The sequence below is a fragment of the Lepidochelys olivacea genome (genome assembly GCF_965140295.1).
Source record: "Lepidochelys olivacea isolate rLepOli2 genome assembly, chromosome: 2".
Classification (NCBI taxonomy): Eukaryota; Metazoa; Chordata; order Testudines; family Cheloniidae; genus Lepidochelys; species Lepidochelys olivacea.
In genome coordinates, this window is record NC_140412.1 from 202,929,803 (window position 1) to 202,956,300 (window position 26,498).

General features: G+C 45.0%; 1 protein-coding gene across 1 annotated transcript in view; it reads left to right on the forward strand.

Moving 5' to 3' along the window:
• Positions 1-26,498, forward strand: part of EFHB (EF-hand domain family member B) — a 48,107-nt gene that overhangs the window by 13,011 nt on the left and 8,598 nt on the right. The window contains exons 9-12 of the mRNA XM_084619323.1: positions 6,489-6,643; positions 10,284-10,491; positions 13,308-13,526; positions 14,133-14,314. Coding sequence (XP_084475449.1) covers positions 6,489-6,643; positions 10,284-10,491; positions 13,308-13,526; positions 14,133-14,314 — 764 coding nt within the window. The remainder of the gene's footprint in view (positions 1-6,488; positions 6,644-10,283; positions 10,492-13,307; positions 13,527-14,132; positions 14,315-26,498) is intronic.

The window sequence follows — 26,498 nt, forward strand, 5'->3', positions numbered from 1 at the left end:
CAGACAGTGCCAGAGGCTACAGTATCCAGGCCTCCAGCATCCCCCCAGGATAAACCAGAGAGACCGGCACCGAGTCCGGTGCCGTCCCATGGACTCCCACCCTGGCCCGAGCCAGAGGCCCCTCCCACAGAAGAAGGGGACCAGGAGGACCAGCCAGAGGGGTCAAGCAGCAGCTAACCTCCTCGTCATCCCCGGATGAGACGATGGCGGGTACAGAAGTGTCTGGCCCTCCACCAATAGACCATAGAGCCCACCAAGAGTTACTGCACAGGGTAGCCCAGAACTTGGGGTTGCAGGCCGAGGAGATGGTTGAGTAGGAGGACCACACGGTGGACATTTTGAGCTCCAAAGGTCCATCCACAATAGCGCTCCCACTTATTAAGACCATTCAATCCAACTATAAGACCATATGGCAGACCCTGGCCTCCAGCACTCAAATGGCCAAAGGAGTGGAGCATAAATACTTTGCCCCATCTAAGGGCTATGAGTTCCTGTTCTGCCACCTGAGCCCATGCTCCCTAGTGGTCTCAGTGGTAAACAAAAGGGAGTGCAATGGACAGCAGGCCCCAGCCCCTAAGGCCAAGGAGGCGAAACGCCTGGACCTTTTTGGCAGAAAGGTGTACTTATCTGGGGACCTTCAGTTGAGGATTGCGAACCAGCAGGCCATCCTCAACAGGCACAATTTCAACTCCAGGGCGGCGGTGGGGAAGTTTGACAACCTCCCGCAAGGTTCCCAACAGGAGTTCACAGCCCTGGTGGACGAGGGCAAGGCAGTAGCTAAGACCTCTCTCCAAGCCTCCCTGGATTTGGCAGACCCAGTGGCTAGAACAATCGCGTCAGGGGTGGTCATGAGGCGCTCGGCGTTGCTCCAGGAGTCAGGCCTGCCGCCCAAAGTCCAGAATATACTCCAGGACCTCCCCTTCGAAGGGTCCAGGCTCTTCTCGGACCAGACAGACATGAGGCTGAACAGCCTCAAGGACTCACGAGCTACACTTAAGTCGCTGGGTATACACACCCTGGCGACCCAGAGGAAGCCCTTTAAGCCCCAGCCTCCCCCTCAATACCAGTACTAGCCTCGCCATAGGCATGAGCCTTACTGTAGGCGAGGCAGGGATAACAGGCGACGGCATAACAACAATAGTAACAATAATGCGCCGGGCCAGAACCAAGGCCAGCACAAACCCCAGCCAGGCACTTAAGCTAGGCTTTTATGCTCAAGGACAGCGTACCAGACAAGTCATTGGATCCATCCCTTTGTTTCCTGAACTGTCTGTCCTGTTTCTCCTGTGTGTGGTCCACGATTATGTCAGACCTACGCAAGGTGCGAAAGGGGTACTCACTGCAGTTCCCCCCCCCAATTCCATTCCCTGTCCCTCTTCAGGGACCCCTCTCACAAGCATCTCCTAGAGAAGGAAGTCCGCTCGCTGCTAGAGGTGGGAGCAGTAGAGGCGGTGCTGCACAGCCTAAGGGGGAAGGGGTTCTACTCCCGGTAATTCCTCATCCCCAAGGCCAAAGGGGGCCTTCGCCCCATCCTAGACCTGCGTGGGCTCAACAAGTTCCTGGTCAAGACCCAGTTCCGCATGGTCTCTCTGGGCACCATCATCCCTTCCCTGGATCCGGGAGACTGGTATGCTGCCCTCGACATGAAGGATGTGTACTTTCATATCGCCATCCACCCAGCCCATTGGTGGTTCCTACGATTCACTGTGGGCCAAGAACACTACCAGTTTGCGGTTCTCCCATTGAGTCTAGCCGCAGCCCCACGGGTGTTCACGAAGTGCATGGCAGTGGTGGCGGCCTTCTTACGGAGACAGAGAATCCGGGTGTACCCGTACCTCAACGACTGGCTCCTGGTGGGCCGATCCGAGGCGGAAGTGTGGGGCCATGTGGAGGTGGCCCTGAGATTGTTCTGCAAGCTGGGACTCCTGGTCAATGTCCCCAAGTCCACTCTCTTGCCCATGCAGAAAGTGGAATTCATAGGGGCGGTCCTGGACGCGGTGCAGGCCAGGGAAAACCTTCCAGTATCCCGATTCTGGGCGATCCAGCAAGCGGTGGCCTCCCTGTGCCAGTTTCCAACAACAACAGCCAGGTGCTGCCTGTGGCTGCTGGGCCACATGGCAGCATGCACGCACGTGGTCAGGCATGCCAGACTGAGACTCAGGACTCTGCAGGTGTGGCTCGCTCAGGTGTACCACCGAGGCAGGGACCCCCTGGACTTGGTCGTGGCAGCCCCCAGGGACATGCTTGGACTCCCTGCTGTGGTGGCAGTCCCAGCCTGTGGTTTGCGAAGGCATCCCCTTTTCTGCCTCACAACCGGACCTGACGCTGGTGATGGACACGTCAGACCACGGATGGCGGGCTCACCTGGGGGACCTCATGATACAGGGGTTGTGGTCCGGAGTAGAGCGGTCGCTCCATATCAATGTGAAGGAGCTCAGGACGGTTTGTTTCACCTGCCAGATCTTTCATGCCACTCTGAGAGGTCACAGCGTGACAGTTCTGACAGACAACACTACTGCCATGTTTTAGATAAACAAACAGGGTGGGGCTCGTTCCTCACCACTCTGTCGCGAGGCTTTCTTCCTCTGGGACCTTTGCATAGCCCATGCAATTCACCTTGAGGCGTCCTATCTCCCGGGGGTACGAAATGAGCTGGTGGACTCCCTCAGCAGGTCGTACCGCATGCACGAGTGGACACTCAAGGCGGACGTCGTGCTTTCGCTCTTCCACAGGTGGGGGTTTCCCTGGGTAGACCTGTTTGCCACCAGGGCCAACACCCAGTGCCTGCAGTTCTGCTCGTTCCAGGGCCGCAGCCCGGGCTTACTTGCGGATGCGTCTGCAATCCCGTGGAGAGGGGGCTTGATGTATGCCTTCCCCCCGCTCTCCTTCGTGCACAAGGTCCTACTCAAGGTGCGCAGGGACAGGGCAGCAGTGATCCTCATCGCCCCAGCCTGGGCCCGCCAGCACTGGTACATATCGCTCCTAGAGTTGTCGGTGGAGGCACCAGTAGTCCTGCCCCTACATCAGGACTTCATTACGCAGTACAGTGGGCGGCTTCTCCCCCCCAACCTACAGTCACTGCACCTGACAGCGTGTAGGCTCTGTAGCTAAACGCCCTGGAAAGCCAGTGCTCCCTTCCTGTGCAGCAGATTCTGCTTGGCAGTAGAAAGCCTTCTACCAGGGCGAACTATATGGCCAAGTGGAAAAGGTTCTCATGTTGGTGTGAACCCAAACAGGTGCAGCTGTGCCAGGCCCTGGTGCAGGCCACCCTGGAGTACCTTCTGCACCTCAAGCAGCAAGGGCTAGCTCCATCCTCACTCAGAGTACACCTGTTTGCCATCTCCACCTTCCATCCAGGGTTCTTGGGGGGGCCCAGTGTTTTCCCACCCAATGGTGGGATGGTTCCTTAAAGGGTTAGAGAGGGTGTTTCCGTACTCCCGCCCCCCCGTCCCTCCATGGAACCTTAACCCGGTCCTCTCTAAACTCATGGGACCCCCTTTCAAGCCCCTTGCTTCCTGATCTCTCTTTCCTGGAGGGTGGCATTTCTGGTTGCCATTACCTCGGCCAGAAGGGTGTCTGAACTGAGGGCCCTCACCTCTGAGCCACCATATACAGTATTTCACAAGGACAAGGTGCAGCTCCGGCCGCACCCTAAGTTCCTCCCTAAGGTGGTCTCCCAATTCCATTTGGGCCAGGACATTTGTCTGCCAGTGTTCTTCCCAAAACCCCATACAGACCCAACTCACCGCAGCTTGCACTCCCTGCATGTGCGTCAAGTCCTGGCGTTCTATCTGGAGCGCACCAAGCCCTTTCGCAAATCCGCGCAGCTGTTTGTGGCTGTAGCCGAGAGGATGAAAGGCCTCCCAGTGTCGGCGCAGCGGATTTCGTCTTGGATTACAAGCTGCATCCAAGTGTGCTAAGAGCTCGCAGGTGTTCCAGCCCCGGCAGTCACGGCCCACTCGACCAGGGCGCAAGCGACTTCCATGGCGTTCCTGGCACAGGTCCCGATCCAGGAGATCTGCAGAGCAGCCACCTGGTCCTCGGTGCACACCTTCACGACCCACTATGTGGTCAGCCAGCAGGCCAGAGAGGACGTGGCGGTTGGCAGAGCAGTCCTCTGAGCAGTTCTTCCGTGGCTTCTACCCTCCTCCAGAGGTAAGCTTGTGATTCACCTAATGTGGAATGGACGTGAACAAGCACTTGAAGAAAAAACGGTTACTTACTTTCTAACTGTTGTTCTTCGAGATGTGTTGTTCACATTCATTCCACCCTCCTACCCCTCTGTCGGAGTCGCCGGCAAGAAGGAACTGGAGGGGGTCGGGCCGGCGGGGGTATATATGCATGGCGCAGTGGCGCCACTCGGGGGGCCCCGCTGGCCCGACGGGAGCCGCTAAGGGAAAAAGTTTCCGGCACTCGTGCACGCGGCGCACACACACCTAATGTGGAATGGACATGAACAACACATCTCGAAGAACAACTGTTATGAGAATGTAAATAACCATTTTATCCTTTGGATCACCCATGGAGCAATTAAGGAAGCAATTAAGAAAAATAAGACATTACTAAAAAATAATGGATTTCTGTTCATCAGTCTCCACCCCAGAAGATGTAGGGAAGATTCCTACCTTGGACCTGCTTTTTTTCTGGTAATAAAAATGAGGTATTATTAGTATTTGAGGGGTCAAAGGAAGAGGTGCTGGATGAGACAGGTAAATTGAAAAGCAACAAGCCCCAGATGGTATACATTTAAGAATGCTGAAGAAAATAAAGAATGAGTTTCTAAGCTGCTAGCAAAAATATGCACTCTCATTAAAAGCAGCTATTCTGCTGGAGAAGTGGAGGGTAGCAAATGTCATATTGTAATTTAAAGGGGTGCTAAAGATTATTCAACAGCTTACAGACCTATAAGCTTTACTTCTGTACCTGGTAATTGGTTGAAATGATACTTTTGTGCAGCTTCTGCAAAGGAAAATAGTGCCTCACTAATGTATTAGAATTCTTTGAACATGTTAATAAAACAGTGAAAAAAAGGAGAACTGATTAACATAATTTATTTGCAAAAAGAAAAGGAGGACTTGTGGCACCTTAGAGACTAACCAATTTATTAGAGCATAAGCTTTCGTGAGCTACAGCTCACTTCCTCAGATGCATATCGTGGAAACTGCAGCAGGCTTTATATATACACAGAGAATATGAAACAATACCTATTCCCACCCCACTGTCCTGCTCTAATAAATTGGTTAGTCTCTAAGGTGCCACAAGTCCTCCTTTTCTTTTTGCAAATACAGACTAACACGGCTGCTACTCTGAAACCTGTCATAATTTATTTGGATTTTCAAAAGGCCTTTGGCAAAGTCCCTCAAAAGAAACTAAGTTGTCATGGTGTGAGGGGCAAGGTATTGTCATGGATCAGAAACTGGCTAAGAGAGAGAAAACAATTTTTGTCATGGCAAAAAGTTAACAGCAAGGTGCTTCAAAATTCCATACTAAAACTGGTGTTGTTTTAATATATTTATTAAAGATCTGGAAAAGGGGGAGAGCATTGAGGTGGCAACATTTTCAAACAACACACAATTATTTAAAATAGTCAAGGACAGAGAATATTGGCCCCAGTTTTGCAAACACTTAATCACAAGCTTAACTTTACTACCTTGAGTAGTCCACTGAAGTCAAGTGCATAAGTGTTTGTAGTGTGTTTGTATTGTGAGGAACTTCAGAGGGACCTAAACAAGCTAAATTACAGGGCAATACCACGGCCAATGAAATTCAGTCTTGGCAAATAGAAAGTAATGGATATTTGGAGGGAGAATTTGAACAACTCATACATAATAATGGATTCTAAATTTCTTTATCAACTTAGGAAAATGACTTGAGTATCACTGTGGACAGCTCATTGAAGACCTGTGCTCCATGTTCAGCAGTGGTCAAGAAAGCAAACAAATTCTAGGATGCCTAAGGAATGGGATGGAGAATAATACAGAAAATATTATGATGCAATTATAAAAATTAATGGTACATCCTCATCTGGAATACTGTGTTCAATTTTCCATAGTTCTTAAAAATATTTTTGCCCTTTTGGAACAGAATGGGCTAGAGATAGGGCATCCATAGTACATGTCCCTTGACACTGGCAATTTGTGCAACTTCTCCTGAATTTATTAACTTTCAGAGCATGTAATGCTCATCTCTTTTTATGGAGTTTTTGGAGGTTCTAGATAGAGTTGTGAGAGTCTAGCTCAGGAATATACAAACCTTTTCATGGCATGGACCACATGTAAATAAGGAGAGCATCTTGAGGGCCAGCTGTCTTCCCATTTGCAATTAGATGGATCAAACAGAGTTGTGGGTGCTCAGCAACGCTGAAAATCAGGCCCTTGGAGTCTCAAGTTGAGCATACATCAGAAGAGGCCCCCAAAATTAGAATCCATTTTTGAAAAATTTAGCTTACTGTAAATGTGTAACTCAACAGGAGTTTATTTATTTTGTAGGAGTTGGTGATCTTCTTCACAATAAGGTTCCGAGTGAGTTTCTCCGTGGTAAAGACAGAGAGAGAGCTGTCTTCACTGCAATTCGACAGAATTTGAAGAAAGCTAACTACCACAATTTTGGCACATTACTAGAAGCATTCAGGCATTACGACAAGGTCAGTGTTCTGAGAGAATACAAATTTACATACACATAATTTGTGTGCATAATATGTGTGTGTGATACATACTAACTTTCCAAGGTTATGGATGTGTCCATGAGTGTATATAGAATAGTAATGAAAATTAAATATAAGTTGAAAATATGATAGGACAACATGAGAGACAAACCTTTCTACTATGCACTCTATACGCAAGGGTATAGTGGCATGGTATGTAGGTTTTATTGCAGAAGTGTTGGTTGCAACTCTAAAGTTGAGGTTGCATTCTGAAACGGAATTAAAATAGAGCATGCATTTCTGTTTTTCTGTACTTGTAGGTGATCTTTCTGTGTGAAGCTTTCATATTAGTTTTATGCCCTTTGCATTTTCTGTGTAATTTTTTTTGTTTCTTTTCAGACGTTTTTAATAGAATCTGTTTGAAATTGGCTCTCGCTGTAATTTATCTGGGGAAATCTCACTTTTTTGTTGTTATGTATCTTTAAAATAATATTATATAACACACAAACATACTATAAAGCTGAATTTTCAGTAAATCTTATACAATGGGTAGTTAAAATAATTTTTGAGGATCAACAATTTTTGTCATTATTCATCATAAAGAAGAACTTCAGGCAGCTAACATAAAATCTTATGCATTGGCAAAATTGTCTATTTTTAACATAATATCTTCTGCATAGGACACATCTCTGGCAACAGCTACACTTTTTTGGCAGGTTTTATTCTACAATGGAGAAGGTTTTATATGCAGCTGCTGACATATTTCACATGCAGCTAATGACAAAGATTTTATATACAGAAAATCTAAAAAGGATGATAATTCCTATATCACTTTTTGTCAGTAGATTTCAAAGCACTTTACAAATGAGGTAAGGATCATTATTCCTATTTCAAAGTTGGAGAAACAGAGGCACAGAGCAGCAAAGTGACTTGCCAAGGTGTTGCAGCAGGCCAGTGGTAGCGCCAGGAATAAAACCTAGGTCTCCTACTTCTCAGTCCAGTGCTTTATTCACTGGGAAACATTGCCTCCACTTCACCAGCATCAGCCATGCTTCTACCAGCACCCAGTGTCCCTCACTCCCAAGCAAAGTACCTAACCTACCCCTACTTTCGATTTGAAAAAAAAAAAAAAAACCAGAGAAAATGAATACACACAAACTTAATTAATTAAGGTTGCTGCTCATATAACATACCTTACACAAAACCACAAGAGTTAGGAAACGAAAAGTTAAGCCACCTAACAGTACCTACTCTCTGCTCTTGCACCCACAGGTCCACACCTTACTATTAATAAAACTACCATACACCACAAATCACACACCACAACCATAACTCTGTGTGACCGGGGTCCCAGGGGGGGCAGCTAAGATCACTCAACTAGGGTGAACTGCAAAGAATGGGGCAGACAATCCCCCAAAAGCTGGTGGATATTCCAATACTTAGATTTACAAAGCCAGCATAAAACAGCTTCTTTATTACCTCACTTGTTACTCAGAAGTCCAAACAACACAGTTCCCTTAAAGTGATCCAGCCTCAGGCCTCCATCCAGGCACCTATATCAAATAAGATGAAGATTCCTGAAAATCTTATTTCATCATATAAAAGAAAAGGTTCTACCAATCCCAAAGGATCAGACATTACCTCCAAGGTTATTGAATATTTCAGATCATACCCAAATACACGCTACAGCCAATTCTTATTAACTAAACTAATATTTATTAAAAAACAAAAGAGAGAGAGAATATGGTTAAAAGATCATTATACATACAGACGTGTTCAATTCATTGAGGTTCATATTCATAATAGAGATGGTGAGCTTTGTAGTTGCAATGAGTTCTTTCAGAAATAGTTCACAGGTTATAGTCTAATGTCCAAATATCATATTCAGGGAGTACCAGCATATCTGGGACCTCAATCTTGCAACTCAAACTTCCCCCAATGAACCTTAAGCAGATCTGAGATGACAAAATCAGGACCCAAGGGATCTTTTATACAATAAAAAGAAAAGGAGGACTTGTGGTACCTTAGAGACTAACAAATTTATTTGGAGCATAAGCTTTCGTGAGCTACAGCTCACTTCATTCCGATGAATGAATTTGTTAGTCTCTAAGGTGCCACAAGTCCTCCATTTCTTTTTGCGGATACAGACTAACACGGCTGCTACTCTAAAACTTTTTATACAATGTTATGTTCTCTTTGACAAATTGGAGTTCCTCAGGGAACAAAAGGTAATTAGGATGACTTTGAAGGAGGTCCATCACCAGTACTTAGCTTACGAATTAACATAAGGCAATTTGCTTGTTCCTTCATGATTCACAGTACATTTCAAAGAGAGATGAATACAGAGATATCCCATGTTTAAAATTCATTTAAATGCTAGGATGTTCTTTTGATCTCTGAACTATCAGAACATAGCATAGACAGGGACCATTAGTTACATTGTTGACCCTACTCATATATATGTAAAAACACAAACATTATCTCCCCACATGTCTTTTGATTTTGAAGGTTATTTATTTTGCAGGATGTTTAACCCTTTCTAGCCATGTGTCACACTCTGTCTCAGCTAAGGATACTAGCCTTCCAGCAACCACTTTCCCAAACTACCATCTGCCAGCATACCTAACTGCTACAACAACCATTCACAACTAACAGTGTTGGGAGGGGCAGAGTAGTTTGGTGAATGGGTGTGTGCAGAAGGAGAGCTGTATAATATTGTAGAATTGAACAAAATGTGTAGAGTGGTGCAGGCGGCAGAACTAGGGTGGGGCAGGAGGGGCTAGCTCCCCTGCAATGGAAATATTATGGTGGCTCTGCTGCGGTGTAAACTTGTGCATGCCAAATCTTATCTTTGCCTTAGCATTTATTATTAGACTGTCATCTTGTCACAGTACACTGTTACATTGACATTAGCTCTTAATTTCAAGTTACCTTATTATCTAAGTAAAAAGTTATTTCATTGATGCATGTGAATTCAGGTTGTGAATTACCAAACTGCTATGGATTTTTGGATTCTGTCTTTGGGAATGATGTAGATAAACTGGAGAGAGTTGAAAGGAAAAGAACAAAAATGATAAAAGGCTTAGGAAGCCTGACCTATAAAGACAGGTTAAAAAAACTTGTCATGTTTAGTCTGAGGAATAGAAGACTGAGAGGGGACCTGATGACAGTCTTCAAATATGTTAAGGGCTGTTATAAAGAGGATGGTGATTGATTGTTTTCCAAGTCCACTGAAGGTAGGACAAGAAGTAATGGGCTTAATCTGCAGCAAGGTAGATTTAAGTTAGATATTAGGAAAAACTAACTTTGAGGGTAGTTAAGTTCTGGTAGAGGCTTCCAAGAGAGGTTGTGGAATCCCCATCACTGGAGGTTTATAAGAACAGGTTGGACAAACACTTGTCTTGGGTGGTCTAGGTTTTTATCAGTCCTACCTCAGCACAGGGGGTTCAACTTGATCACCTCTTGTGGTCCCTCCCCAATCATACATGTCTATGAGTCCAAGATTCAATTTGAATATTCTTAAATTATATGATTGGCTACATATTTATGACCTATTGTCTGTTTCCGGACCATGGGCCATAGTTTGAACACCCCTTATGCAGTGTTTGTGATTATAACTGTTGTGTGTTATTTGTCACAGAACGGAGATGGGAGGATAGACAAAGAAGAACTGAGGAAGTCTTGTTTTCAGCTAAATATCGATCTAGATGAGGAACTCCTGGATGCTTTATTTGATTACTGTGATTTGGATAAAGATGGTCTGATTGACTATCTGGAGTTTGTAAACTTTCTTAACTGGAAAGACAAAATGTCTGTTGAAGAATTTGAAAAAAACATAATTACAAAAGGTATGTGATTTAGTACTAGAAAGCACTTGGGGATAATCCTGTCTGTTCCTCAGCCACTGGAAAAGGCCCTGACTGAAGCAGAACACATACTGCACAGGAGGAGTAGAATATGGAAGCCCACACAGTGCTTCCAGGCCCCCAGTACATTGTGGAGCATGGCTACAAAGAGGCTCCTCTGATCTGTGTTCTGGATGAATGGATTCCCCACTGGGAATTACCAACCCCATTTGCTAGAGTTTGGAAGGGGGTTAAATTGGAAAACAAAAAGGAAATGGCTAAAGAAAAATGTTAAAAGTTTACATTTGCTAGCAAAAACCTGGATTCATCTGTAATGTTTCCATTTGAACAGTGAGCTCTTGTTACAATTTCATGTTTTGAAATTATGATAGCTGGCAATGTGTCCTTTAGATATTAGTTTCTCTGGTCCATTCAGCTCCCTTTATATTACCCAAGCAGACTAAAAAGAGCACAAACTACCCACAAGCAGGGCCAGATTAACCGTTTGTGGGCCCCTATAGAGGCAATGGAGCATGGCTCAGGGAGGTCAGTCCCCAGAGCGAGGGAACAGCCGGGGAGGCCCTGCTCCGCCCAGCCCAGTGCAAGGGCACTATTTACAAACCGGCAGTTGTCAGACGCACAGTGGCCCACCCTGCCCTGTGCTGCCAGCGTGCCCCTTCCCCTCGGGGGCAGGCCCATATCGTGCTACACAGCCCCCCTTCAACACGAACACCCCCGCAACTCCCTATGGCCAGAGCACCACAGACCCGCTATGCCCAGCGCCCCCCCCAGACCTCTTCCACAAATGCACAGCGCCCCCCTGCACACAGCCCCACCACAACTGCCCAGCACCCCACACAGACCCTCCCCGCTCCCTAGTGCTCCAACACACACATCTTCCCTACCCCCTCACAGCCCAGCATCCCCCCGCCCAGGCTCCCCCAGAGACCCACTCCCCCACGCTCTGCCTCCTGGCCACACTCACCGGCCTTACTGGGAGGTGACTGTGTCTGTCGGGCTGAGCCGGCAGTGCAGCCAGGGCAGGTCCCAGGGTGGGGAAATCGCTCCAGCCCCTCAGGAGTGGCACGATCAGCCAGGCCAGGGCCTGCCCTGGCCGGGCTCCCTCAGGACCCGCTTGCCTGGAGGAGCCCAGCCAAGCCTACCCCACCACTGTTCCACCTCACCCCAAACTGACAAAGACTGGCCAGGCTTCTACACCAGCCCCAGGCGGCTCAGCTCTGGGGAGACAGGTGGGGCTCCACAGGGGTTGGGAAGCAGAGACTGCCCAGAGCCAGAGATGCACTGGAGTCCGGCCAGGGGGTGGAGAGGAGTTCTCGGCAGGCCAAAAGGAGCAATTGGTGGGCAGGGTGGGGGAGAGCCAGCAGGCTGGTGGGATCTCAGGGCACAGTGTAAGCAGAGCAGAACAGGGCCCCTTCTGAGCATGGGCCTGGCTCCATGGCGCCACTGGCTCCATTTTAAACCTGGGACTTCCCACAAGCGCCTACTTGGGAGTTCCCCAGTTGGCATAGTACAGTGTAGATGGCTCATCATCTTCCACTTTGATGTCTCTGGTCAACACAGGGACAGAAAAAGAGTGGTGGTGTGGAAGCAGTCAGAGTGTCCTATACAATGCACTTCAGCTGCCCTCATATGGCTTGTGTTCTGTACAGCCCTCAGATTGCTCTAAGCCTGTGGCTCTCAGCCTTTCCAGACTACTGTACCCTTATCAGGAGTCTGATTTATCTTGTGTACCCGGAAGTTTCACCTCACTTAAAAACTACTGGTTTACAAAATCAGACATAAAAATACAACAGTGTCACAGCCACACTATTACTGAAAAATTGCTCATTTTCACCATATAGTTATAAAATAAATTAATGGGAATATAAATACTGTACTTACATTTCAGTGTATAGTATATAGAGCAGTATAAACAAGTCATTGTATGAAATTTTAGTTTGTACTGACTTTGCTAGTGCTTTTTACGTAGCCTGTTGTAAAAAAATATCTAGATGAGTTGATGTACTCCCCAAAGACCTCTGTGTACCCCCATATGTACACATACCCCTGGTTGAGAACCACTGTTCTAAGCTGTGCTGGAGCAAAGAATCAGGGAGCCATACGCAGCATGAGAGAACAAATAATATGTGAGAAATGTGTAGTCATGTTGCTTAATGCTCTATTGGATGGTGCTCAGAAACTATGATGATGAACACAGTATAAGTACCTCTATAGAAGAGAATAGTTCCATGACCACCACTGCCTCATTGTGCTATATCAAGGTAAATTACAATAACTTAATTTTAATCTGTCAGACATGAGAAGTAACGGTTGTTGTTTTTCCCTTTTTCACATATGTGCACTTTATTATTTAAGCGGGTTGCACCAAAGATTATATTTTAATCTCCCTCTCTCTCCTTCTCCTCCTCCCTCCAACCTGGAGAAATCCTTGGAGAAAGTTTTGTTTTTATTTTTCCTTGAAGTGATACACTGGAGATTGTAAAAGTCCAGGGATTCTGATTTTATCATAAGCACTTTTTAAAGCTGGGTTAATATTAGAGCCTATCAGGTGCAAATCTCAGTCAGAACAGTAGGGCTTTTTATTTTTTGAAGAGTTTATTTTGCTATGCAAATGTATCCCGTAAAGCAGGAGAGATTAAAAATCTCTCAGAACCATTTGAAAATGTGTAATCTATATATTAAATATTTTCTAATCAATAATAATGTAGATTTAAGTCACTGTTTTTACTACTTAAAATATTTACTATGTTGTGTGCATCTAATAATTTTGGCTATTTTATAACCTTCACATTTTATAGGGAAAAAGCCAGATGGTTCTGAGCCTTTCCTACCTGAAGATGCAGAAATAAAAACAAATGATGGATCACTGTTGAAAGATGAAGATCTTGTACCAAAGGAACCTGGAACTTCAGAAAAGACACCAAAAACTCTTACAAGACCAACAGATCGTGTATTTGCTGATTATCGCACAACTTCTTCTCGGTACAATGCAACTGTAGGAGGTCTCCCTGCAACTTGTAAGTACAGTGAATGCTAGTGAAGACAAAATGCGAGTGAAGACAAAAAATTTTAGAAAGTATTGGCAAATGTGCTAATTACATAGAATAGTCCACTACCTAAATCTAATTTATCCAACAGTATCAAACCAAATTTGATTCATATGCTTAAGATTAAGGTTTGGAGGTTCATTTTGGATAAGCACCCAAAAGTTTGGATGTTAATCAAAACTCTTTGGTCTAGAAATTATACTGGAAGTCTCAGGAGAAACAGTTTTTTTATGATATTTCTAATAAAATTTGCTTGGTTGGAAATAAAGCAACAATAACCTTCCTTACAGTATTTAAACACTTATGCTTCTGGTTAAAGCTGAAACTATGAAGTGTAGAAGCATGTAAAAACTGGGTTGGAGGAAAATTAAATCTCTTTTTTAAAACCTCATAAAAAAAGATTTGACTTGAGTTTCAGGCAGAATTTCAGGTGAGTTCTTATTTTATCCAAAGTAGTTCACCCTTCCCTAGTTTGGGGGAATACTATATGACACAGCTGCTATTTCTGTGTGAGCTACTGCTGCAAACATAGTTCTTTCATTTCTTTATATTATGTATTGATTTTTTTCCCCACAGGTTACCCATTATACGGCGTTCCAACCATTCGTTCAGACATTCCTGCCCCTCGTATTCGCCGCATCAGTGACAGAACTAATTATGGTGATGAAGCCAATGCTTATTCATTATTATGTCCATCTGTCTTCAGCGAGAAAGGAGTATATGAAAGAGATTTTTTTAAGACAAGATCAAAGGCAGAGGTACTGTACATTGCTTCTGAAGATTCTCTTTAGATACCTCTGGTCACCTGCAGAATGGGTCTGGGAGGTTATGTGATCAAGCAGATAGGACACCACACCGAAAGTCAAAAGACCTGGGTTAAATTCCCAGATTTATGATTGACTCGTGTAATTTGGCGAGTCACGTAACCTTTCTGTACCTCAGTTTCCCTATCTGTAAAATGGGGTTAATAATGATTTGTAAAGCACTGAGATCTGTGGATGAAATATTTGGCATTTTACAAGTGCCCATTATTAATATTCGCAGACAGAATATTAGGTTAAATTGATATGGTTTTTAACAGTACATACCAATAATTTAAGGATGAAAAAATTATAAGAATGTTTTAATTATCACAGAAACAAGCATTATGAACCCAGGAAATTCAGAAGTTAAAGTTAATCTTAAGAGATCCAAACATGTGAAGGCAAAGAAATGCACTGCTAAGACACTCATACAGCCTTTCATAGATTCCAAGGCCGGAAGGGTCAATTTTGATCATCTAGTCGGATGCCATGTGTAACACGGGCCACAGAACTTCCTGAAAATTATTCCTAGAGCATGTCTTTTAGAAAAACATCCAGTCTTGATTTTAAGAATTTCTGTGATGGAGAATCCACCATGATCCTTGGGAAAGCGTTCCAAGGATTAATTACTCTCACTGTTAAAAATTGAGACCTTACTTCCGGTCTGAATTTGTCTAACTTCAACTTCCAGCCATTGGATCGTGTTATGCCTTTCTCTGCTAGACTGAAGAGCCCATTATTAAATATTTGTTCCCCATGTAGGTATTTGTAGATTACAATCAAGTCACCCCTTAACCTTCTCTTTGTTAAGCTAAATAGATGGAACTCCTTGAGTCTATCGTTGTAACCCAGGCTTTTTAATCCTTTAATCATTCCCATGGCTTTTTTCTGAACCCTTTCCAATTTATCAACATCCTTGGATTGTGGGCACCAGAACTGGACACAGTATTCCAGCAGTGGTCATACCAGTGCCAAATATAGAGATAAAATAACCTTAACTCTGTGCCTTGACGATCCACCCGGAAAAAAATATGAATGACGTAATTTATCTTTTCATATCAGTTTAAACTAATCTGGGACCACATACACTAAAATCCCTTAATCGTAATCATAAGGTTCTTGAAGAAGTGCCAACTTCCTTTACAGCCATACAGTGTCCAATGAAAAATATGTACTTTTCACATTTCTTATTAGACCAATAGCATAAAGAAGGTAATTATTCAACATTCTTCATTAAGGCTCCAGTTCAACAAAGCACATAAGCAGGTATATAAATCTGTTGCTAGTCATCAAAGCACTTAAAATGTGCTTAAGTGCTTTGTTGAACAGAGATGGTTTGTTGAACTGGAGCTTAAGTTTCTATGATCCACTAATTTTTCAAGTATTAGTTAATACAAATATATGGCAAAATTTTCAAAAGTGCTTAAGTGATTTAAGCTCCTAAGAACCACCTAAAGTCATGTGACTTAGCCTCCTAAATGATATAGTGTCCTAAGTCACGTAAGTGATTTTGAAAATTTTAACCACCGTGTCTTTACATATACGAAACCTCGTAGGCTCAGATAATGACAATATAGCACTTACATGAAATAAATGATGTCAGATATACTGTGCAACAGGAGTCAGCAACCTTTTAGAAGTAGTGTACTGAATCTTCATTTATTCACTTTAATTTAAGGTTTTGCATGCCAATAATACATTTTAACATTTTTTAGAAGGTCTCTCTCTAGAAGTCTCTATATTATATAATTAAACTATTGTCGTATGTAAACAAGGTTTTCAAAATGTTTAAGAAGCGTCATTTACAATTAAATTAAGATGCTGATTTTACACTGCCAGCCTGCTGCTGGCCTGGGCTTCCGTTCACCTAGGCCAGCAGCAGGCTGAGTGGGGCCTGCAGCCGGGACCCCAGCTGGCAAGGGGTCAGCAGCCAGAACCCCAGACCAGCAGGGGGCTGAGCGGGGCTGGTGGCCGGGACCTCAGCCTGCTGCCAGTCTGGGGTTCCGTCCGCCAGCTCCTGCCAGCCAGGGTCCCGGCTGCCAGACCCATTCAGCCTGCTGCCAGTCTGGGGTCTCGGCCCTGTCCACGTAGACTAGGTACCTTCTCCCTGGTTCTAGCAATTCTCTTCCTCTCTCTGCACTGAGATGAGGGTGGGAGTGCGCTGAGAACAGGGCTGGGAGTGAAGGAGCAGGCTGGGGGTTGGGGTGCAGGGTCTGGCCAGGAGCTAGAATGAAGGAGGGGGCTCAGGGTTGGGGCAGGAGGTTTGGGTGTGGAACACTTACCTAGGCAGCTCCCATTTGGTGCGAGGGGTGCAGGTGGGAATGTGGGGTGTGTGTGTGTGCAGGAGCTCCCGTTTGGTGCTCAGGGTGGGGGTGGGGATTGGGGGGTGCAAGAGTCAGGGCATGGGGTGTGGGGGGAGCTGGGTATGTGTGTGGGGTGGAGTCAGGGCAGGGGGGGCTGGGTATGCCCGGGTGCCGGAGTCAGGGCTGGGGTGGTGGGGGGTGCAGGGGTCAGGGTAGGAGGCTGGGGTGTGGGGGTGCAAGGGTGAGGGCAGAGGGCTGGGGTATGTGGAGGGTTCAGGGCAGAGGGCTGAGTGTGTGTGAGGGGGGTGCAGGGGTCAGGGCAAGAGGCTGGGGTTGTGGGGAGGTGCAGGGATCAGGGCAGAGGGCTGGAGGTGTGTGAGGGGGGTGCAGGGGTCAGGGCAGAGGGCTGAGTGTGTGTGAGGGGGGTGCAGGGGTCAGGGCAGAGGGCTGAGTGTGTGGGCTGGGGTCATGGGGTTCCTCCCAGCCCCCTGCCCTGAGCGGCTCACTACAGGGGGCTGGAGGGCTTATGCCGATTCCACCCCCTTCCCCAAGGTCCCCAGAGCAGAGAGCACACTGCGGCTCCACTTTTCCCTCTCCCGCTCCGCTCTGTAGCAAGGGCAGTCAGCTGATCGGCTGCAGGGAGGGAGAGAAGGAGGGGCAGGAACCCAGCACGCTGGGGGAAGAGGCGGGGGGAAGCTTGCCTGCCCTGCAAGGAGAAAGTGGTGGGCGGGGAGTGGAGAAGAGCGGGCCGGGCCAGGCAGGATTTTTAATGGCACGCTGCTGTCTGCTGGGGTCCCCAGTAGACAGCAGTGTGCCATTAAATATTGGCTCGTGTGTCGTCTTTGGCACGCGTGCCATAGGTTGCCGACCCCTGCTGTATAAGATGTACAAATATAAGTCCATTGCTTAATTTATGCTAGGGCTCGCCAGGGCTGAGACCCCGCACCTCTAGGCTTGGCAGTTCATAGTCTTGGCACCTCTGGGCTTGCTGCATCAGTTATGAATGTAAAAAAAATTGGTTATGCCCTGGCACCTAATTTCTGGAGCCCCGACACCTCTTTCATTACAAATTAAGTACTGTATAGGTCCCAATTCAGCAAACCACTTAAATACTTAAGTGCTTTGCTGAATCAGGGCCATCGTGTCTTCAAAACATTTCTGATTTCTTCAGTCATGCAATGCAGACTTCTAAAAAAACATTTTGAAAAAAAGATTAATAAAAAGATTACAAAGAGGACGAGAGGAGAGAATTTCATACAGACAAAGATGTAGTTGAGAACTTCTTAAAGCCTTAAGAAAGTCCTTGATCCTAAATAACCCATATCACACTGAAGAAGGCAAAGCATCCATCACATGAGCCAGCATTTGTGTAAGATTTAAAGTTAAAAAAAAAAAAGAAAGAAAGAAAGAAAGGAAAAGTAGAGACTGGTGGTACAGAGAAGAATTAAAGCTGTGGGTGCTTTAACTGTACATGTCCGTTGTTTACCTTTAAGTTTAACCTTAACTCTGAATTCCCTAGGTTTGTAATGCTTATTTTACCCAAGGGAAAAAAAGGTTTTTTTGCCCTTAAATTACAGATACTGGGCCAGATCCTCAGCTTGTGTAAATCATCATAGCACCAATGAAGTCACTTCTGGGGTAGAACACAATGGAGCTACACTTTTATACCAGCTGAAGATCTGGTTCATGTACTCTCACTTTTATTTATAGTTTCTTAATTGTTTGTTAATAATCTTGACTGAAATTCTAAAGAAGCATTTCAGATATATATGCACTTTTCACTTGGCTGTTGGACTTTTTAGATAAGCAAAAATAGCGCTTTCTGCATTGTTCTTTAAACGATAGGGCATCTTGTCTAAAAACAGCTGTTGACTTTTTAATATGAGTCTACATGGAATACTAAAAGAAATTTGAAACTGTAATTATAAAGTCCTTATAGTTGCATTCTAGAAAAATTCTCATTGACTGCCAGTGATAAGATTGAGCTCTTCATAATTTTTTTTAAAAAATGTATCTTAACATTCAAACAGCACAACCTTGCTACAGGTTTCACTCTAAGGGCATGTCTTCACTAGCAACTTCAAAGTGCTGGCTACAGCAGTGTTTTAACATGTCTGTTTAGTCGCAGCGTAGAGAGCTCTCCCAGCGCTATCAAAAAAACACCCCCACGAGGGGAATAGCCACCAGCGCTGGGAACACAGCTACCGTGTCTACACTGGCACTAGCTCTGAAACTTGCAGTGCTCAGGGGGGGTATTGTTTCACACCCCTGAGCGAAAAAGTTGTAGCACTGTAGAGTGCCAGTGTAGACAAGCCCTAAGTATTAGAGTAAGGGCACCCAAGACAGATGGGGAAAAAGATAATTACAGTAATCAATAAGTAGAATAAATGATACTTGTCTGACTCTGACTGAAGATTGAACAATTGGTGTTTGGAATGATCAGATTTACAATAAGCCAAAATATGGCGAAAACTGATTTAATCAGGCTAAAGCTGAACAGCCTGTGTATCCAAAACAATCTAGTCTTGTGATTGCCAGTTAAGGAAGAGAAGGCTTGAAAAGAGGCTTAGGGCTAGAATTTTTAAGGTATTCAGGCACCTAGCGGGATTTTCAAAAGCACCTAGTTGCCTCATACCTATTGAAATAAAAGAGCAGCTCCAAGCATGACACCCATCTCCCGGAGGCCTTCCTGGGAAGTGCAATGCCCTTTTGCAGTGTTTCCCTGAAGGTGCTTGGGCTTGGTGGGTCTGCCTTTACCTGTGCATTCTACCATGGGGACAGGCACTGCACTGTAAATAGTAATAAGAATAAATAAGAGCAATTCTTGGCCTTCTACCATTAATAAGCTGTGTTCTCACTTGCTACTTGGTAATACACCTCTCAGTGGCAGACTTATTGACAGGAACATTGGCATCAGCAACAGATATAGAGGCACTTTGCACAAGGAGCTGGCTGTCAAGCCGTCTGGAGTAGCTCAAGTGCGTGCGCACCAACCTCAGGGCAGACTGTTAAGAAGCAGAGCACATAGTCCAAATTGGTTATGAGTTCTATGCTTAGATTTCACCAACCATTTATCACGTGTGAACTCCAGAAGCACTGTAACAGCCTTAACATGGAGTTACAGACAGTCCCCTTGGGTACCCCAAGCTATCCTGCTACCAATATAAGCTTGCCTTTGTGACAGGTGGTCCCTTACACCAAAAATCACAATACTCAGGTTACTCCCAGTCCAAAAGGACCAGTCACTTACCCCAAGTCAATTACATTTAGATCTTACAACAAAGACAATGCTTGTATCCTGTAATAAATTAACTAAAGATTTATTAACTAAGAAAAAGAAATGAGAATTATCTACAAGGTTAAAACAGGTAAACATACACACACAAATTACAGTCTTAGGTTCCAAAAGGTAATAGAAGCTGCTGTAATATGCAAGCTCTGTATGCCCCCCATGGCTAACCCAGCTAAGCAATTGGGGATCCCTTGCTTATGCTTAAAAATATTTGCCCCTCAGCAGCAGCATAAAGATCCGGTTTCTTTTTGTTGGGGATTTTTATTCCCTTCCTCCAGGAGTTCAAGCTGATGGATGAGTTCTTCATGGTAGGGCGGGGAGGAGAAATTCAATTAACAAAGTCTTTGTTGCTTCATAATAGCTCATTTGGCTTCAATGGGCCTTCTTGGTGGGCAGAACCTAAGCCCTTTTAAAGGAAGCCAGCATTTTACATTTCATGTTTGGTGAGTTACACAGTTACAGAGGTTTACAATGCAAACACTCAGTATAACCTTATAATATGGGGTACAGATGTTATAAGTGAGATTACTACATGCAGCATCCTACAAGCATTTCACAAAGTCTAAACACTAAACACATTCTTATAAACTTAACCTCTGTTTTAATAATATTAACACATAGGTGAGCCAGACATGTTTCTAGCTATGTATTGGCCAATGTTCTGTTGAGGCCAAGGGGGTTTGGCATGAGCTGGTACCTGGTCTGCCAACGTCACACTGGCCAGGGAGGGAAATGGACTCAGATTGTCCAGTCAACACTTCAGATTCACCCTGCAGCTGGATAAAGGTGTAAACTCTTCTGCTACCAAACATGGTGCTTCTATCTGCAGCTGTCAGAACAAAAAGTCTAGGTGAAAGAGGGTAATAGGGGAAAAAGGGAGAAGAGAAAAACAGAGGTGGCAGATTCAGTTGGGTTCCACTGAATAAGTAAGTAAGTTCAGCTGTGTTTTGGGCCTCTTGCACCTGCAGAGGAATGGGGCAGGAACTTGTTGTGATAGGATATGTTGTATGTGTTTTATAAAACCAAATGATTGGAATAGGCTGGTTATTTTTGAAAATATATTAACATGTTTCAGTATTTTTAATGAATTCCTCACATTTAATGCAAAGGGTATGAAGAAACTCAGACATTTTTTATTTACATTTTTGTCCTGGCAATGAGAAATGAGAGAAAATCATTAATTCTGTAGGACTCCCATCCTTCTCTCACCCACACTTAAACATCTCAGTGTGTATATCTAATTTATCAATGACTTGTGTATCTTCTACTATTTCTTCTATAATATCTGGTGCTGTTTTATTACTGAATACTTCTTTTCTTGTATTTTCTAATGCCAGCAATGTTAAAAATTAAGAGCTGATTTTATCACTTTAAACAGATGCCTATTAAAGTTCTAAGATAATACTAACTCAAAACATAAAATTCAAATCTAAAATTAAGGAAGTGGACTTGACAACCTCCTTCTCTCCCTTGGTCATTTTATTATAACTGAACCGGATTTACCATGGCATCAATGGCTCCATAGCGCCGGGCCCAAGCTCAGAAGGGGCCTCATAACACTCGCCTCCTCTCCTCTCGCAGCGCTGCAGAAGCGGAGCCTCAGAGCAGCAGGGATCCAGCTGGGAGCTGAGAACCCAAGGGGCCCAGGGAGCTATAGTTCCTTGGCCAGCTCCCTGCCTAGAGAGCCAGCCCTGGAGCAGAGAAGGAACTACATTTTCCAGCATTCCCTTAGCAGCTATCAACAGGAAAGCGGGTGGGAAGCTGAGACCCCATGCACCGCAGCTTGCTGTGAATGGAGAGCTGGCTGCTAGAAGGGGGTGGCACTGTGAATGGAGAACAAGTATGCCCAAGGACTAGAAGGCTTTGGCCCAGATATCACCCTCAGAAGACTTCCCCAGACTGGATTAGGGGTGTGTGGTGTGACCTTGCCTGGCAGCCCCCAGAGAAGGAACTGGGTGGAATGAATGGACAGTGCACCTCTCTATCTGAAGCCTAGCACGGGAGGTATGTGGACCCCACCAGGAGAAGTTAAAATGAAAAGTACGTGAGGGGAGGCTCTACTAGAGGACCTGGGCAGCTTTAGGTACAGTACCAGGCACTCAGGAAGATTTCCACTTCTGAGCCATGGAAGCAGAAATTGACTTTTCCTTTGCAGATTTATCCAATATTCAGAAAGGGAATCTTGCACATGCCTTCCAGATTTAAACACCCTCAAAATTCAGGAGTGCTCAAGCTTAATTTGGGCAGCTGTTACTTCATTTCTCCAAAATCAAATATACTGATCCACTGTAATTTGCTGTAGAAAAAGTAGGATAAAATTGAGCAACAAATGCTGGGGTCTTCCCAGTGCTAACTAGGACTGGAATTTCTATTTTCAACAGCCATTGCCATTTTTTTTAGTTTTGTTTGTTTAAAAAGAAGACAGTGATATTGCATTGACAAATTCCCCACAGAAATGAAGAGTGGAAGAAAAGAATAACAAGGGCACCTCAACTTTTCCTCATTTATGTAGGACAGTCTTACAATATGGATCAGAGATCCTCCAATTACACAAGCTGAAAATTGTTCCACTTGACTGCAGTTCTGTAACCACGTGGGAACCAGTCCTGTCTGTGTTCTGTGTACATCCAAAATTCCTGCTGAATTCAGAAGTGCCTGGCTTTTGTAACCATGTGACCTGATATTTTCAGGTTTACATTTAGTAATTGGACAGGAGGCCTCTCAGAAAAAGTAAAGTGCTGTAGGAGATGTTGCTTATTCACTAGGTAATGTGAGACCTTCCTGTTATACTAGTAAACCAGTGCAGTATAGAATGGGGGTCCTTTGCTTCTATACGCAGCCCATTAAAGACAATGAAAAGACTCCCACTTACTCCCACTTACTTCTGTCCAAAAGGCTTTGGACAGAACTGGTTATACATAGGGTAACTCCACTGTCTTCATAGGGTCCTGGTCCCACAGCGGAGGGGGGCCATCTGAGTTTGTTGCAGAGCTGCTGCTCAGGGATGGGAACCTCCTGGCACCCCAGCCTCCAAAATCATTCAGGCTGCACTTTCTGCACGATTATGTGCAAGCTGAGGGGTGTGTGGGAATTGATGGTCTCTGCTGCAGGTGATGGACTCTCAGGTACTTAAAGCCATGGCCTAGACTAGAGAAGAGAAGCACCTAACTCCAGAGTCTGCAGGGCCAGCACTGAGGATTTAGAACTCCTAGTTCTGCCATTGCAAGGTTCAAGCATGCTCAGCCTTGGAATTGCCACCCCTCCCTTGCTAGCAGCTGCAGCTATCTAAGGCTGATCTCTGGCAATTGGCCCCAGGGCTGTAGACAGAGAAGTTGCAGGTGGCTCTGTGACTACTGGAGGCCATTAAGCTAGGAGCGGATAAAGAAGTTGGAGTTAACCTCAAGGAACAGAGGTCACCTGTAAGAAAGAAATATCAAGGGGAGCAGGGAAAGAGGAAGCAGATGAGGCTTGCAGGGGGAGAATAGCCCCAGCTGGCTAGAGAGCATGCCCAAAGTAGAAGAGAAACAAGCATGGGGAGAGATGGTGGTGACCAGGTAGTAGACTAGCATGTAGAAGGAAGCAAATGGAGAAAGGCTGGTGACTTCCAGTTTCTAGGGGCTAAGTCCTCACTTTGGGGAAATGGTGTTTGCAAGTGGCTTGCTCAAATGGTAGGATGGGCACTGAGGGAGGGATTTGTCAGAATTGATCAGGTATCTGTTGGCTGTGAAACTTTATTGAGCTGAGACCAGAACCACATACAGTGACTGGCGACATAGGGTAGTAATGGAGACATGAAGCACTTAGAGGAGAGGAAAGTGATCAGGAACAGTCAGCATGGATTCACCAAGGGCAAGTCATGCCTGACTAATCTAATTGTCTTCTATAATGAGATAACTGGCTCTGTGGATGAGGGGAAAGCAGTGGACGTGTTGTTCCGTGACTTTAGCAAAACTTTTGACACGGTCTCCCACAGTATTCTTGCCAGCAAGTTAAAGAAGTATGGGCTGGATGAATGGACTATAAGGTGGATAGAAAGCTGGCTAGATTGTCAGGCTTAACAGGTAGTGATCAATGGCTCCATGTCTAGTTGGCAGCTGGTATCAAGTGGAGTACCCCAAGGGTTGGTCCTCGGGCTGGTTTTATTCAATATCTTCATTAATGATCTGAAGGATGGCGTGAATTGCACCCTCAGCAAGTTTGCAGATGACACTAAACTGGGAGGAGAGGTAGATATGCTGAAGGGCAGGGATAGGATACAGAGGGACCTAGACAAATTAGAGGATTGGGCCAAAAGAAATCTGATGAGGTTCAACAAGAACAAGTGCAGAGTCCTGCACTTAGGACGGAAGTCTCCCATGCACCGCTACAGACTAGGGACTGAATGGCTAGGCAGCAGTTCTGCAGAAAAGGACCTGGGGGTTACAGTGGACGAGAAGCTGGATATGAGTCAACAGTTTGCCCTTGTTGCCAAGAAGGCCGATGGCATTTTGGGATGTATAAGTAGGGGCACTGCCTGCAGATCGAGGGACGTGATCGTTCCCCTCTATTCGACATTGGTGAGGTCTCATCTGGAGTACTGTGTCCAGTTTTGGGCCCCACACTTCAAGAAGGATGTGGATAAATTGGAGAGAGTCCAGCGAAGGGCAACAAAAATGATTAGGGGACTGGAACACATGACTTACGAGGAGAGGCTGAGGGAACTGGGATTGTTTAGTCTGCAGAAGAGAAGAATGAGGGGGGATTTGATAGCTGCTTTCAACTTCCTGAAAGGGGGTTCCAAAGAAGATGGATCTAGACTGTTCTCAGTGGTAGCAGATGACAGAACAAGGAGTAATGGTCTCAAGTTGCAGTGGGGGAGGTTTAGGTTGGATATTAGGAAAAACTTTTTCACTGGGAGGGTGGTGAAGCACTGGAATGCGTTACCTAGGGAGGTGGTGGAATCTCCTTCCCTAGAAGTTTTTAAGGTCAGGCTTGACAAAGCCGTGGCTGGGATGATTTAGTTGGGGATTGGTCCTGCTTTGAGCAGGGGGTTGGACTAGATGACCTCCTGAGGTCCCTTCTAACCCTGATATTCTATGATTCATGGCTATAGAAGGTCTCAGGAAGGAGATAAATCTGTGGGGAGTTTCCCCTGATCACTGTGAAATTACTGTTCACTGGGGACACTGGTAAACCCACATGGACATACAGCTTAATGATAAAAACTGGGGGCTGAGGGAGCTGTGTATGGCAATGAATCTAGTCATGCAGAGCTGTGGGATCAAAATGAAAAATGTCTCTGAGATTCAGCACCGGGTATACACTGGCACCAGTGGCACTGCCACACCAGGCCCACACTTGGAGCCCACAACGTCTACATGGGGGCCCACAAATATGTTTGGCGCCAGGGCCCACGAAAGGTTAACCCGGCACTGATTATATACAGTATTCAGTCATGCTTGAAAGTGCACTTGGAGCGTGGTTAGGTATTGTACAGTAAGGTATACTGCTAATTAGAGGCCTCAGATATAAAAGATGACTTGTCAGAATTACATGTGCATGAGCATATTAACATTTTATAATCTGTCTGAAGCAGGAAATCCATGTACACAGAATATAGCTAACAGCAAATAGAATTTATGCTTCATTGATAAGCCCATTATACTTATCATGCATTAGACAAAACTGTTCTCTGAAGTTATAATGTAGTCTGAAATGTCAATCTCCATTATAGACTATCCAGTTTATGCAGAACATAGTAGACAGCAATAGAGCATTAAATCATCCTGAACTCATGCAGTGCATTGCATATTTCAGTAATTCTGTTTAATTTTTAATTTATTTTGATATTGAAATTTATTTTTTCTCAAACATGCAATGGCTAATGAAATTATAATTTAAAAACCTGGGACTGTATCATGCCATCTGTTTTTGAGCAAAAAGCCATATTGAAATCAATGAGGAGTTTGCTTAATAGTCAGTTACACAATATGACCCTCAATTCTAGCCTTCATTACAAGAAATCAAAGCGGACACAGGATTACTAACCAATAAAACAGCATAGATTAAGAACATACTGAAAAATTGTTCTCACTACACCCCAATTCAAGAAAGGATTCCTTTTCAGGAAAGCTTGTAAGCATGTGTTTAACTTTATTGAACACATTGGGACTTAAGCATGTGCTTTAGTGCTGTCCTGGATCAGAGCCTGTTCCAGTGCCGTTTGGAGTCAATGAGAGTCTTTTCATTGGGCTACAAATCAGGCCCTTAGAGTGAATGAGTTTATTTTGACTGGCAAATAAGATGTCATTCACTTATTCAATATGACCATTACAGTAAAGGATAGGTGAGCAGATTTTGTGCCTGGGATGGTTTTCAAGATGGGAAGATGTCACTGGCTCTTTAAGAGTGAGCAGGGCCAATGCACCTGTGACCATTGGTTCAGCTGACCCCTGTTGAGCTTCAAAAGAGGGCACCTGGGCTTAGAGAGACCTGGTGAGGGAGTAGTTGAGTGAGTCAGGCTGACTGCCAATCAGGAAAGGGGCAGAGAGAGTAGCATAGGGCT